Source organism: Nannobrachium achirus (genome assembly GCF_963921795.1).
Source record: "Nannobrachium achirus genome assembly, chromosome: 11".
In the NCBI taxonomy this organism is placed as follows: Eukaryota; Metazoa; Chordata; class Actinopteri; order Myctophiformes; family Myctophidae; genus Nannobrachium; species Nannobrachium achirus.
In genome coordinates, this window is record NC_137820.1 from 62267124 (window position 1) to 62282381 (window position 15258).

The 15258-nt window shown below is 42.1% G+C and overlaps 2 protein-coding genes across 2 annotated transcripts; both read right to left on the bottom strand.

The window, feature by feature from the left end:
• Nucleotides 1-6344: 6344 nt before the first annotated feature.
• LOC308293526 (phosphatidylinositol N-acetylglucosaminyltransferase subunit Y-like) lies at nucleotides 6345-6793 on the bottom strand (the record flags this gene model as incomplete). Its single annotated transcript, XM_080736094.1, has 1 exon — nucleotides 6345-6793. The coding sequence occupies one exon, from the start codon at nucleotides 6791-6793 to the stop codon at nucleotides 6581-6583; it is 213 nt and encodes a 70-aa protein (XP_080592220.1). The 3' UTR covers nucleotides 6345-6580.
• A 379-nt stretch (nucleotides 6794-7172) lies between these two features.
• On the bottom strand, nucleotides 7173-8458 carry pyurf (PIGY upstream open reading frame). The gene is made up of 2 exons (XM_080736093.1): nucleotides 8196-8458; nucleotides 7173-7324 (listed from the first exon to the last, which is right to left on the bottom strand). The coding sequence occupies exons 1-2, from the start codon at nucleotides 8408-8410 to the stop codon at nucleotides 7180-7182; spliced, it is 360 nt and encodes a 119-aa protein (XP_080592219.1). The 5' UTR covers nucleotides 8411-8458; the 3' UTR covers nucleotides 7173-7179.
• Between the last annotated feature and the right edge of the window lie 6800 nt (nucleotides 8459-15258).

Genomic DNA, 15258 nt, shown 5'->3' on the forward strand with positions numbered 1-15258 from the left:
CTCACAATGCGTCGCGATGCGATGCGACGCATCGTCAAGCTCGTTTGTAGATCGGCTATTTTCGGGCAGGAAGACAGGAGCATGATGGGATGGGACTGAGTGGCGGTATTTTTGGATGCAGGAGCGGGTCGGGCTGACCTCAGTAGCAACACCTAATGAGCGCTGCCTTTGATCTGACAACTTTGTTGCGACCAAAGAACCAGGAAAAGAAGAGCCGGAGGTAACTTTGACTTATTCTGTTAATGCATTTGTTTCTCTTGCACTCTTTATGTGGATGTAATTTACATGTAAACGTTTAGACGCACCATCAAAGGCTTGCGTAGACGGCGTGCTCCTCAGAAGCCAAACAACTAGACTAGAGTCTTCAGTCGTCATTCACTAGTTTACCTCGTCATTTTCTCGTTAATGTTAAATGTACGCTACTTTTGGTTTAAATTCCATTTACGATTAAAAAACACAGCCGGGGTTAAACATAGTTGAGCTGAAACTTATTTACTTACAGTAATCTGAATAATAATACAGCCCACAGGTATATGGTGGTCTCTCTCTAGTAGGCTACGACGGACCGACGGTGTTCCTTTCTTGCTTGCCGAAAATACTAGATATACAAGCTCATGAAGCCTTGCATGGCAAGACGCTAGTGAGCTTGTAGACCTGCTATTCTCTGTGCGCGACACCACGTACGACGAAGGCCTACCTCCGCAGCAAGAAGATACATTGTTGCTTATGGTTGATTTCTCAGTCGTGTGACTCGTGACACATTGCTACATTGTTGCAGAGCGAGAGCCTACATGTGAGTAAAATGTATCGCAAACTACATTTAAATCTAATAGTGACAGGCAGCTGAAAAGACAAAAAGGATGAACGTGTTTTGTCAAATATCTTTCCACCGATTCCACGACACAGCAGGTGTCTAGTCGTGATACCTACTCCAACCCTACAACGGGTTTACTGAACAATGCGATTAAGAACACGTAATTTAAGCTGAATTGATGTTATTAGAATAGAAAAATCTTCCAATAATTTACCTTGCTTTAGGCCTAAAATGACTTCTAAATCATCCTAATGTTTGGTCATAAAAGTTGCTGCATTTTCATTTCAGTAATATAATAACAATAGCCTACTAATAGAGTTTAACCTATTTATATTTAATTATTAATGTACATTTTAAAAAACCTTTAGGAATATGATACCTTAAAATGTCTTTATGCTATTTGTTTATATGAGAGGGACAACCATACTACAGGCCTATTAATGAACAATGCATCCAGGTACAGTAGGCTACAGTAAGCTGCCAAGTACCTTGATTTCTCCAGCAGAAATCTAGCTGTTACCTCTGTTTCTCTTAATTAATATGTTTACCTGGAACAGAAAACGCTGTTTCACATTTACATGACGTTTTTGAAATCAGCACTGCCAATAATCAAGTTACTACAGTACATATAAATGCACTACAAAATTCTGCTGCTTGTAACTGTATGAGTGATTGACAAATAAATCCTCTTAATTCTTGATTATTTCTTGCACTAGTCTAACATTTAAATGGGCACTGTGCTGATTCTAGACAAGATACATTCTGAATCTGCTTACTTGTAATGTGGAGCAGGCATACATTTAAATTCCTATTTCTGTGCACGAGAAAAAAGAAAACGTAACACAATGTCACCCTTGTTAGCTTTCACAATATTATTTTAAGTGCTTGCTGTGGCCACATACCCGAGACACATCTTCAGTCTAGTGCTAAACACCGTCCTTTTGCATTTCTCTTTCAACTCTACATTTTGGCATTAAACATGTATTTTGTGTTTTTGTTTGAGTATGGGATTTGAACAGAACATGTCATATCTGTGGCCACTTCTGCCTGCCTGGCCTCCTCTTACAGCAGTGGTTCTCAACCTGTGGGTCGGGACCCCCAGGGGGGTCCCCAAATTATTTTGAGGGCTCCCCAGATGATTAACTTAATGTGCAATGTTGTTATCTCACTCAACAGTAAACAAACCAACATAACGTTTAAGTGTATAGAGGGTATCTGCACATTTCTAAAGTGACAATTTAAGGACTTATTAAACACTGTCCAAATTGTCAAATATTAGAGGCAGAGTTGCGAGGCGTTGTGAGCATGTAGATTGGCTATTTTCACAATAGAACCGTGTTATACAAAATGTAATGCCTCAACTCTTAGTGCTCGTCAGGGTGGGGGGTCCCCAGTTAAAATAGGATTATTTGGGGGGTCTCGGCCTGAAAAGGTTACAGTCAGTAGCGCTTTGGAGGCCGGACGCGACCGGACGCCGTGTGGTCGAAAAAAATCCCACACGGACGCACGGACGGCACCGAACGGTGCACGACCGTGTAAACGCGTGCATGACCGTCCGCCCGGAAAAGAAAATCCCAAAGCACCACTGCTTACAGTACAGTATGTATGTGATCAGTGTGCTGTGAACAGTGTCTCTTTGAAACCTTTCTGTAATTATGTACTCTCTTTGGTGGTGCATGCTGGCTAAGCACCGCTGCTTGAATTAAGAAAAAAGTCTTTCAAAAAAATGTGCTGTAATTAGCTATAAAGGATCTGAGTTCTGCACACGCACGCACGCACGCACGCACGCACACACACACACACACACACACACACACACACACACACACACACACACACACACACACACACACACACACACACAGAGTGTCATATACTAACTCTCTCCTTGTACTACACAGGATCATGGCTGCAGAGGCAGATTCAGACTTCGTCAAGGACTGGGACTCATACTGGACGTCACCTCAGAAGAAAAAGAGAAAGAAAAAATCCAAAAAAGACCAGAATGGTAAAAGAATCAAAGGTGACACGCCCTCGGAACAGGAAAGCAGCATCCTGAAGAAAAAGAAACAGAGGAAACCCAAATTCAAAGAGGCCATGAAGGAAAAAAAGAAGAAGAAGAAGAATAGAAAGAAAGACAGGAAGAGTGTGAATTTAGATGACAGTTTTAGGTTGACACTGAATGACAGTGCACCTAGCACACCTGCACCTATCACACCTGCCACATCCAATTCAGAAAGTGATGAGCAGGCAAAGCCTAATAAAATAACCAATTACTTCATCTCCCCAAAACCAGCCAAAACAAAAAAGAGAGTGGCATTTCATTTATCACCCGGTTACGTTGGTACCAAACACCCTAGGGTAATCTCACAGCCACCCCCAGCAAAAAACGGTTATTTCTCAGAGAGTCAAGTGATGAGAGACGACGAGAAACAGGAACAACATGGAACACGGACTGGGGAGAGCCAGAGCCAACAGCCACAGGACAATGACTCTCAATGCACCGCTAGTGATATTAACAGCCAGGACCTCTTTATAACCCAGAAGACATTCAGATGCTCATCGTCTGAACCATCCAGTGGAGAGAACATGGAAGAGGGCATCGGTTCAACTCCACTCACCCTCAGTGAGCAATTCAGGGAAAAACGGCCACCACCGCCACCACCATCACATCTCATGCTAAATCATGCAGCGTCAGACAGACATGCGCATCATGAACTCCCTCAGTTACATCAGGAGATGAGAAAGCCCAAGAAGAAACCTGACCAGGACGTCACAAAGCTGCCAAAGGAGACCCACACACCAAACCAAAAGAACCAGATGCCTCCTCCATGCTTGAAGCCTACACATAAACCATCACTCTTTCCCCTGATATCAACAACCAACACATCCACCCAGACAGAGAATTTCTTCACCACCGAGCTATCGTTTTTCCTCAGGTTCTGCCAAGAACGTAACGACCGAGTGATCGAGAGCTCTGTGGACTTGAAGCCCGTAGATCTGAGTCTGCCGCGAAGAACAAGAGCGCGGTCGGGCAGGTGTGTCAACGATGTAGCCGACAAGCATGGCAAGCAGCATCTGTCATCTTCACCTATAGAGATCAAATATGAAAGTCAGGAGGAACTGATCTGTTCCCCAGGAGATAACAAAGAAAAGAAAAGGGGTGAAGATGAAACACCCCCCTCTCCCCAGTCGGAGCCAGAGCCCAAGACCACAGACACCACCACTTCCAGTGATGACAGTGAGAAAGCCAAGTTTGACCTGTCACAGGTGAGAAATTCCATAATCATTACTAGGGATGGGACGGTACGCGATATTATCGTTTATCGTGATAAAAAACACTCACGATAATCGTATCGTGGAGATTTAATTTATCGTGATATCGTCCTCCGTCATGCACTGGGATCAATTCACCTTTTATTTGCCGAGCTGCATATCCGGTACCACTTAAACCCTCTATAATTGGTAAAAGGTATAATAATTATAATATACGTACTTGATACAGTCTTTTTTTCACTCTCTATCAAATGTCTTTGCCAAAAAATAGACGATCTACAGGCTCACAACGCGTCGCACTGCGACACGTGAGCTTGTAGATCTGCTATTCTTTGGCAAATGTTCCACCCCAGGATAATGGATTTTGATTATCGCGATATGTACATTGCGATTTCTTTTGTCAATAATCGTGATATGAAATGTTCATATCGTTCCATCCCTAATCATTACTAGTAAGACGTCTCAGGGCGACATGCGACCTCAGTGCGACATGCAACCTCGACTTGCGACCTTTCGCACCAATTCTTGGCCATCTGGCCAGTGATGTATATCGGACCAGCTACCCATATATGGAGACCCCTGGTACCCATATATGGAGATCCATGTACCGTAGAGATATTCTGTGCTGTGAGAGACCAAACGTGACGGTTCTGAAACTGATCACATGTGATGTCACAGTGATGTGTCAGGGGAACCACAGTGTCAGGTGTTCAACGCGTTAGAGACAGACAGACAGACAGAGATACGGTCAAGCTGACCGTTCAAAGTATTTGTGCCTTAGATTTAACATAGCTACAGTATACGTGGGTAATTCCATCAAATCCGATGCACAATATTGCCACCAAATCTTATTCACAATGTTAAAAATTACATTCTAACCATTCAAAAACTACACTTGTGGACGTGTTTTGCATGAATATAACGTTGTTGTTGTTGTTGTTGTAGAGGTTAATAGAAATGTATAGAAGCACTTCAACTGACAAATCATTCTTCATTTTACAACAGGTCAGAGCGGTCCAAACAAGACTCAACGAGTCCTTCTTCTTCAAAATTAAGGGAGAGGGACATTCACCCAGACCAGACTCCCCACTGATGAAATCCCCACTGATGAAACTTCACAAGGGGAAGAAAAGTGGCAGACACTGACTACAGTATCTGATGAGATGGACTTGAAAGGATAAGGGTTCTAATCTGGAGGGATTATTTGATTGGGCTGGTTTGAGGCATACCAGCCAGATATTAAATACTGTAGATAGTACATTTTCCACCCAGGCCACATAGCTGAACTACCTCCTTTAGAAGTAGGAAGGCTTTAGGGAGAACCACTGAAGTTATACTTAACAGTAACAATAAACTTGGCCAGTTTGAAATGTGAGGCTTTAGGGGGAACCACTGAAGTTAAAACAGTAGCAATAAAATGTGGCCAGTTTGATTGAAATGTACAGGTTTCATGTATACTGATCAGTTTATAAATGTATTTTTGGATGTTATCCAGCTAGTGTTTGTGACAGTTTTGGTCTTTAACATGTATTGTTTCAGCTATTGAATTCTGGTCAATTTCATAATTAATGTTGTGCATTGCTGTTCACTTACTTGATTTTCTCCCCTTTTCTTCTTTATGGCTATTTGTTAATTTATTGTAAAACAAGACAACTTTCTTATTGGAGTGTAATTTTCCTACTGTATCCTCCTCCAATAATATTACTATTATAAACACTGTTGACTATTCATCTTGTGAAGTCAAGTAAATCCCAATAGGAGTATTTCCTTGCCAACCCTACTATCACAAACTGTATACACAGTACACACTACAGCAGATACATTGGTAACATTGGTAAAAGTCTGTTCGCCCAAAATCCATGCGTCCCAATTCTTTTCCGCCGACTGCTCGGTGGGGCGTTTTTTTGTATACTTGTATTTGTAGTAAAACGATAAATAAGTTTTGGGTTAGACATAGTTTTACTGAGGTTAAGATTATGAATAGATTTAGGATTTGGCACCGTTTTTCAGAGGTCAAGGTTAGGTTTAGCCGTTTTACAGAGGTTACGCTTTTAGGTATACCAGGCAGAGACCGTGTACCGTTCCACCGGATAGACGCTCGAGGCGAAAAAGATTTTGGGTGAACGGACTGGTATTCGATACATTAACTGCTGTTTAAGAAATGCACCCCTTTTTCAAAGGAAATTTTATTCATATTACCACCTCTGCTACAAAGAACAACACGTAAAGTTACAGATTGTGAAATCAACCAGCCATTACAACTTAAATGAACAGAACAAGGAGTACATCAACTAGAACAGTGGTTCTCAAAGTTGATTCCAGAGACTCTGTGGGTTCCTTTGGGGGGGGGGGTCTACAATGACCCATACAAGTCTGTAACTCTGACAGCGTATAAATGGAACCAAATGAACCCATTCCATTTGTACACTGTCAGAGTTAAGGGGAGACCTTGAAATTTGAAAGTTTGAGAATCACTGAACTAGATCTATACTAGTTGTGCCTGAAGAGTTTGATCCCCATCCAGCTCCAAAGGTGGAAAAATACGTAGACTGGGATGGTGACTGGCAGCAGCAGGCTGTAAAAACAGAGACTGCTGCTACTGGTACAGCCCTGGGGAAAGTTCTCATCCACGGCAGCAGAGTAGAACAAGCCACACAGAGACACTATAGGTACCAGCACCACCAGATTGGACAGGGTGAACATATTGGCAGATGGGACACTGTAAAATGTTTAATAACTGCAGCAAGCTAACCTGTGTTATAGTTGTATCAGAATTAAATGGCAGTAGCTCGATAAGATTACGGTTTCAGTTTGCCATGTTCACACTTATTAAAGCTTTCTCAGGCTGCAGGACCGGAACAAGGTTTCTGTAAAAGTACAGTACCAAAGCAAAAACTACATTAATTTCTGCTCTCAACAGACTAATGTACTGTATGTATAATATATAAGAGAGTATAAGAGAGTCCTTTGCACTGATATAAGTCTTTACATGTGGCCAGCTGACAAGGATTTCAATGTCTTTAGTTGTAGGTCGTGTCTGCGGTGTTAGTACTGGGTCAGTTATAGGCCCTGTGATTCTGTCTTCTTTTCTATCCCTGTGTGGGTTCAGTAGGGGCGTCCGGGTCCTTCCGTATGAGACGTGCCTCCTGAGGGATCATGTTGGGGATGCCATCGACGATGGGGTAGGCGATGCCAAGCTCCTCGTTGACCAACTCGTTGGTCTTCTCGTCGTACCTGAGGAAGAAAACAAGAGCAACACAGTTCATTACTCGTTTCCATGGGCCCGTTTATCGAGATAAGTCTTAATGCAGAGGAACAAATCCTGCATTTAAGAATTGATGTAACTGGCAATGGGATTTCACTCTTAAACGTTTACAGCAACTATAGACCTTTTCACACTTAAAGGGGAGAACCACCCATTTTCAATAATAAACTATGTCATAAATATACCTTTGGGGACCGTACCTATGTTCCCCAGGTTCTATGTTCCCTACTTTCTTACCACCTAAACCTAACCCTAACCTCACTAAAACTAATGCTGTGAGGTGGGGAACATAGAACCTGGGGAACAAAAGGTGGACCCCGTATTGCAAAGTATGCATGGCCCTGGAAGGGGACCCAAACGCAAGGCTCTGGATGGGACACAAGCTCAGAGTCAGAACCAATGACCCCTGACACAAAATTTACCCCCATTGATTACATTTATGACCCAACATAATTTGGGTTCCCATCCAGGGCCTTGCATTTGGTCCCCATCCAGGCCCATGCATTTGGGTCCCCAATCCCCATCCAGAATCAAAATCGGGGTAAATTTACTATTATACATGTTTGTCTTATGAATGCGACAAATACCAAAACATATTATTGAACTAAAGTCTCTAAATCATGAGTAATCAATAGAAACAAAGTAATGTACTACTCCTGTAACATTAACATACTAAATGAGTCCTGGATTATTTCTTATTTCAGTGTTAGAATATCACAGTACCTGACAGGAAATACATTAGTAACCAGATCACCCAACGCAGCCAGGGACCAAAATGATACAGCTGAATAAAAGGCAATGATAATGAAATGAGTTGTCTTTTAAAAGGACTTTCTTTACCTCAGTGGCTGTTTGGACAGTGGACATGCGAGGAACTCGAGCAACGACGTGTCGAACTGGTGGTGTTGTGCTTCGTCCTTCACATCATCAGTAAAGCTTCTGTTGTTGTTTGACAGCACAAATGCAGAGGAAAGGAGCTTATGCGAAGGCGCACATTTCAAGCGTTGAACACAAGCAACTTGGTGCACTAATCTCCTCAATGCATTGTGAATCATGACCAAAACCAGTGACCCAAAGTTCTTCTACGAAGTGTTGTCTGTTCTGTCAACCTCCAAAACAGGAAACGATCACGTTATGTGATAGAGATGGGACGTTCTCGAACGAATCGAGTCTTTTGAACGGCTCTTTGACAAGAACGATGGGATCCGGTTCGCAGAAGGATGCGAACCGTTCCTTTCTAAATGTGGAATTGTGGAAAAAGTACAAAATTGTTTTACTTATGTAAAAGTATCAATGCTGCAATGTACAAGTAAAAGTTTGGAATTAAAATGTACTCGAGTATTAAGTATCAACATGCACTTAAAGTACCAATAGTAGAAAGTACTCATTATGCAAATTGTCCCATTTCACAAGTTTTCCAAGAAAAAAAAAGAAAACATTTGAAAATAGCAGATCTACAAGCTCACAATGTGTCTCGTTGCGACGCATTGTGAGCTTGTAGATCGGCTATTTTCAAATGGCCGAAATGTATATATGGCCGAAATGTATAGGCCTATTGGCCTATAGGGTTGAATTGATTTGTAATTATAATCAAAATCTACAAAGTGACAACTAAGTAACCAAACATTTTGGTTAGTGAGTTGGTTAATGAGTCTTTTGGTTTTGAACGGCTCTTTGAAAGGAACGGATACCAGAGATCCGGCTCACTTCAAAGAACCATAAATCCCATCTCTATTATGTGTGTGCAACCAAAATGGAGTCCCCCCCTTTCCAATGAAATGCAATTCTTTGTTCCTCCGTTATATTTTACTTTTATTATTAGGTTTACCACTATAATTTAAAATAAGTCTTTCAGCGTAACCAATATGAATCATTATTTCTCCCTGTGCCTGAGCCGATTGTTTGGTAATGTTCATAATAGTGGTATTTATTTAGCACTGCTGGAAACCATCCATAGACGGTAATTGTACATCTTACACTTGTCCACTTGGTGGCAGTATTACGCTGTTTTAACTGTTGAGGTCTAGACCCAACTGTAATTTTCTGTGTTTTGGCATATTAGTAAAACAAAATAAGCTTCTGTCAAAACATTATTACGAAATTATTATTGATTTCTTTAGACTCAACCTATTGTGATATGAAGTGGAATAATTTGATGGAGATAGACTTTGTCATTTGCAATTGGCAGTCACTGTTTGAATCTTTAGTTACATTTAAGTGCCACAGTCATTTTCATCATAATTTCGAGGGATAATTTCCCAGTAGGTTTTAGCCTATAGATACAATATTAAATATTGTCAGAGAGGAGCGTCAGAGACAGGACAGAATATATTATAGTCCCTGCCCATCTGGCCAAAGATATTGCTCTGAGACTTTCACAGCAGAGTGAGGCCCAACTTGTTTTAAAACAGCTCCTAGCTTCAATATCCCACTGCTGTGCACTTCAGATTCAGACCTAATATATTTCCTCCAGCCCCAGGCTTTAGTGTTAATTCAACTCCAATAATTTGGGACCATTTGGCAGTGGTGTAAAGTAACTAAGTACATCTACTTAACTACTGTACTTGAGTACAATTTTGAGGTATTTGTACTTTACTTGAGTATTTCCAATTTCCAATACTTTTACTTCTACTCCACTACATCTCGGATCCAAATATTGTACTTTTACTTCAATACATTTATTTGAAAACTTTAGTTACTAGTTACTTTGCAGGTATACATTGTAATATTATAAAACATACACCACCCATTTTATACCTAGCCTGTTTGAAAATAGCTGATCTGCTATTTTCAAACATTTTGAACTTTTACTTTTGGTACTTTACATTTTGATGCCAATACTTTTGTGCTTTTACTCAAGTACATTTTGAATTCCGGACTTTTACTTGTAAGGGTGCCCTCACACCAAAATACCTATGAGAGTGGAATCCGCGTTCCGCCAATGCATTTCAATGATAAGGGTGCCCTCAGACCAAAATACTATGAGAGTGGAATCCGCGTTCCGCCAATGCATTTCAATGAGAGTGAAGCGGTTTCATGCCAGCAGAGGATTTCTGCAAAAAACGCTCCCTTCTCATTGAAATGCATTGGAGGAATGCGGATTCCACTCTCATAGGTATTTTGGTCTGAGGGCACCCTTACCCCAGGGCTCCACTGGCGGCGTTGCGTTGCTCTGCGTCTTGACGGCGTCATTGACGCCACATTGACGTCCGACCGGCTCCACCGCAGCGCAGCGGCTGTGACTGTGAGGTATTCATTCTATGGCCAATATAGCCCATTTCCAAAACAACATGAAAATCACTTTCAAACAGGAATACAACTATTTGTGACCTGAAATTCATGTGAACGTATAGAGCACACTGTTCACAGCAGAGAGCAGCAATGCACCACTGACCACTTTGTCATGATTATAGCCTGTTGTACATAATTTTATCAAAGTAGACCGCTGTAATTACATACAAAAATATGCTAGGATTTTTGGGACATCTAATAGTCACCCTTGTGAATGGATAGCCAACAGCAGAAACGCACGTATATAGCCTACATTTAAATATACAATGCATTTATTCATATTTTATACATGACTGGACGTTGTGGACGCCGTCAAAAAATTGAACCGGGGCGATTTTCGAGTTTGGACGCCGTCACCGGAGCGTCCGACGTTGACGTTACCGTCGGCAGTGGAGCTCCCTTCATTGATTAAAACGCGAGCGTTCCCAGCGTTGACGTTGACGCGACGCTCAACGCGCCCGGTGGAGCCGGGGGGTTAGGGTGCCCTCACACCAAAATACCTATAAGAGTGGAATCCGCGTTCCGCCAATGCATTTCAATGAGAGTGAAGCGGTTTCATGCCAGCAGAGGATTTCTGCAAAAAACGCTCCCTTCTCATTGAAATGCATTGGCAGAACGTGGATTCCACTCTCATAGGTATTTTGGTGTGAGGGCACCCTTAGGGAGCATTTTTTGCAGAAATCCTCAGCTGGCATGAAACCGCTTCACTCTCATTGAAATGCATTGGCGGAACGCAGATTCCACTCTCATAGGTATTTTGGTGTGAGGGCACCCTAACGGAGTACCTCTACATTGCAGAATTGATACTTTTACTTAAGTACAACATTTGAGTACTTTTTCCACCACTGCCATTTGGTCATCCATTTCTACTCCCTTGGAGTGTCTATTCTCTCTGCTTCTAATAGCCTAAACTGTTAGTAGGCTACATGGTTGACATCTATACTATAATTTTGCGAATGTCTGAGTGAGTGGGTGTCTGTCTGTCCCAGCGTTTCTCCTCAGTGGCTGGAGCAATTGATCTGAAATCGCATCACCATCAGCATATGAACACACCTAACATAACTGTGAAGCCTGTTTGTCACTTTCACAAATCATATACTGTATATTAGCATTTTTATGGTGTATCTACTATCTATTCTGCATCTAGCATGAGGCACATCTATTCTGCATCTAGCATGAGGCAACATGTTTAACCAGCTCTCTCTCTCTCTCTGTGTGTGTGTGTGTGTGTGTGTGTGTGTGTGTGTGTGTGTGTGTGTGTGTGTGTGTGTGTGTGTGTGTGTGTGTGTGTGCAGGCAGGCGGGTGTGTGCGCAGGCGGGTGGGCGGGTGGGCGGGGGGGGGGGGGGGGGGGTAGCCATTAAACGAAACGGGTATTTCTTACATTGATGCTCCTACATATTATCATGCAAGCACCAGTTAAAGTTACTTTCCATCCCTCATATACTGTATGCACAGTGCACATCCCATAACCCACACACTGCACATCATTTTGGAGCTCATATCTTTGAACGGGTAAGGGCTAGTTTTCTAAAGTTCTTCAGTTTAAAACCAGTCTGCAAGTGGATACTAGTGAGTCAAAGATGTTTAGATGAATCATTCATTCATTATTAGATAACATGTTACACATACAGTAGACCTGTAGCATGACCAGAAATCTCTGTACCAACAAGCTATTCAATCTGGCAAGAGATTTAGCTGTCTTGGGCAGCTAACAGTGAGTTTAGGAGAGGCCAAACTAAAACCATATAACATAACATACATGAATATAGATATTCATTTCTTGTAGATGTATGATGATCTGATGTGATTAGAAAGTTGGAACACAGATAGTCAGGGGATATTAATAAAACCTGGGAATAAATTCCTCACCAAACAATGTCTTCACCAATGTGTTCGTAAAGTAACATATCTAAAAAGATTGAAATTCAACATCCCTAGGAGAATCTTTGACAGCTAGGATAATTCTGGGCCTCATTCACTTTCTATACACTATACTATAAGTGGAACTGTCCTAGCTGTCAAAGGTTCTCCTAGGGGTGTTTAATTTCAATCTTTGTTAGATATGTTACTATGACACCTTTATGAACACATTGGTGAAGAAATCGTGTGGCAAGGAATTTATTCCCAGCTTTGACAGGTGTTCTGATAATATTCCCCAAGAGTTACCCAGTCAGCAAAAAGGACAACAAGAGGGCTTTCACTTCCTGGTGACATTTTGATAAATATTCTGTCAACTCCCTGGTGAGAACTGACAGATCTGTTATCAACCCCAAACATCACCCAACCACCAGGCATGGTTGTCTCAATCTGTGGTGTGTGAAATGTAACCACTGAATGTAAAGTGCTTTGGATAAGGGCAACATGGAAAATACAGACCATCTTGTTTTCTCTTATCCATTAGTGCAGGGGTCTTCAACGTTTTCAGGCCAAGGACCCCTTAGCTGAGAGAGGGATCAAGCAGGGACACCCAGATTCCATATAGTTTAATCGTTTGACAGCACAATCATCAGTGTATTTTGGATTATTTGTGTTATCAGATATGTAACCACTTGAACCGTCAATACTTAATAAACTTGACCTTTCACTCTGCACTTAGTCTGCTCTTTTTTCCCCTCTACACCAAACCTCTTTAGCCAAAAAATAGCAGATCTACAAGCTTGTAGATCGGCTATTTTCGGCTAAAGTTCTCAGAATATGGTTTCAAGTGGTTAAAAGGAGAAAAAAGGTTTCTATCACACAAAGATTTGAAGGACCCCCTGTAGTAACTCTGAGGACCCCCTAGGGGTCCCGGACCCCCTGTTGAAGACCCCTGCAGTAGTGTCATGACTTTAATATGAACAGAGCTAATAGACAATATCAAATTTCATTCCACTGCATTCTGTGTGCGTGCGTTTCACCCAAACGCATCTCCTCTACTCCCACTATCTGGACCACCATGGTTTAAAATGTTGTCTGCAGAAATGAGGCGTGGCAAGTAATAGTCCATTCTAATTTGTGCCTGAGGACACTATAGTGAAGTTTCAATCTGTTGACGGTACTGATTACTAAAACTCTTTACTTTACCACCCTGTAGAATTATATATATATAATAAAAAAGCATTCACACAATGTGTCCCAGTAGTTTCATATGGCCTACAGGAATTTATCAACAAAAAGAGAAAATGAGCGAACTGCCTACTCAGATGAGAGTTCAATGTCATTTCAGCCTGGACATAATTCTGATCATTTTCTTGCTGAGGCTAGACTTTGTCCAATTAGAAACAGGGAGATTATGCCTTTCCCTGCCAGGGGAGCTTTCATTTCCATGGCAAAATATTGCTGATCCAGCATTCTCTCCCTCTGATAATCAGATCCCAAAAGACCTCGATTTCCTTCCCCTGCGCCCCTAACTAATCTGCCTGCCTTTTACCCTCTGCTCTTTCCTCTGCACCCCTTATCTGTTCTCTCTTCTTTTATTCCTGCCCTTCCTCCACAACCCTTCTGCTTTCCTTGCTAGTTGTCTCCTCCAAAATATGCCTTTGCCTGCAACACCTCCCCCTGACCCCTTTCTCAACCACATTCTACCCATACTTTACTTTCTTCTTAATTCTTTCCCCAACCTGCCTTCATTGCAGGCACGTGCACACATACGGTAGACACCAAAGGGGGCTTGAGCCCCTGCCCTTTTATCCGTCTGTAAAAAGTGCCCGCTCCAGACCATGAATGCAGTTTTTACTATGGTGAAAGAAATGCAAATGCCCTCTTTCCATGCCATACCTGAAGGCAGCAGCATTCAAGAGAATTGCCATGTCCCAAACTCTCCTGAACTTGAATGCAGCATCTTATGTTGAAAAGGGGGAAAAAAATCCTCTCTGTGTAGAAATCCATGCTGTACGCCACAACTCCAGAATTGACTTGATTATGCTTAGTTCAGTGTGGTATCAAGCCCCGAAAATAGCCGACCTCCAAGCTCACAACGCGTCGCAGCGCGACGCGTTGTGAGCTTGGAGGTCTGCTATTTCCAGGCCCTTTTAGAAATTTTAGCCCCTGCCTCTAACATTCTCTGCATGTCCCTGCTTCATTGCCTTCTCTGCTGCTCTTCTGCCTGCATCACACATTTGCACATTTGCAGTAAAACCCCATAAATACAGTACTGGGCCTAATGGTGTCAAAATGACACACAGGGCAACTCTTTTCAATGCTCATGATTGGTGGCTGGCTGTGCTCAGCTCTAACACTGTATAGGCTAATATTACCCTTTGGTAAAGTTCCTGTGGTTACCCAGCAACCATGCAAACAAAGTGTTACCCGTCAATTAAGCATCAGAGGTTACTCAGCAGAAGAGTACAAGCCACGGGGAAAGGTTGGAAAAACATCATTACAGCTCCTCTTTGAAAGTCCCAGAGTGACTCGCTACCCATTAATTACTCTGGCATCATTAGCACTATATTGGCTAATGTACTGTTGTTGTTGCTTGTGTTTATTAGCCACGTAGTGCATTAGATGTGCTGCATTAGAATAACCTTGATGTTATGAGCGTCCAAGAGACATGTTTCTGAAGTGCTCCTGGTTCAGTGGTAGTGCATGTGCTACCTAGAAATCACCCATGGAAACCTTGATGATTTTCCTCCT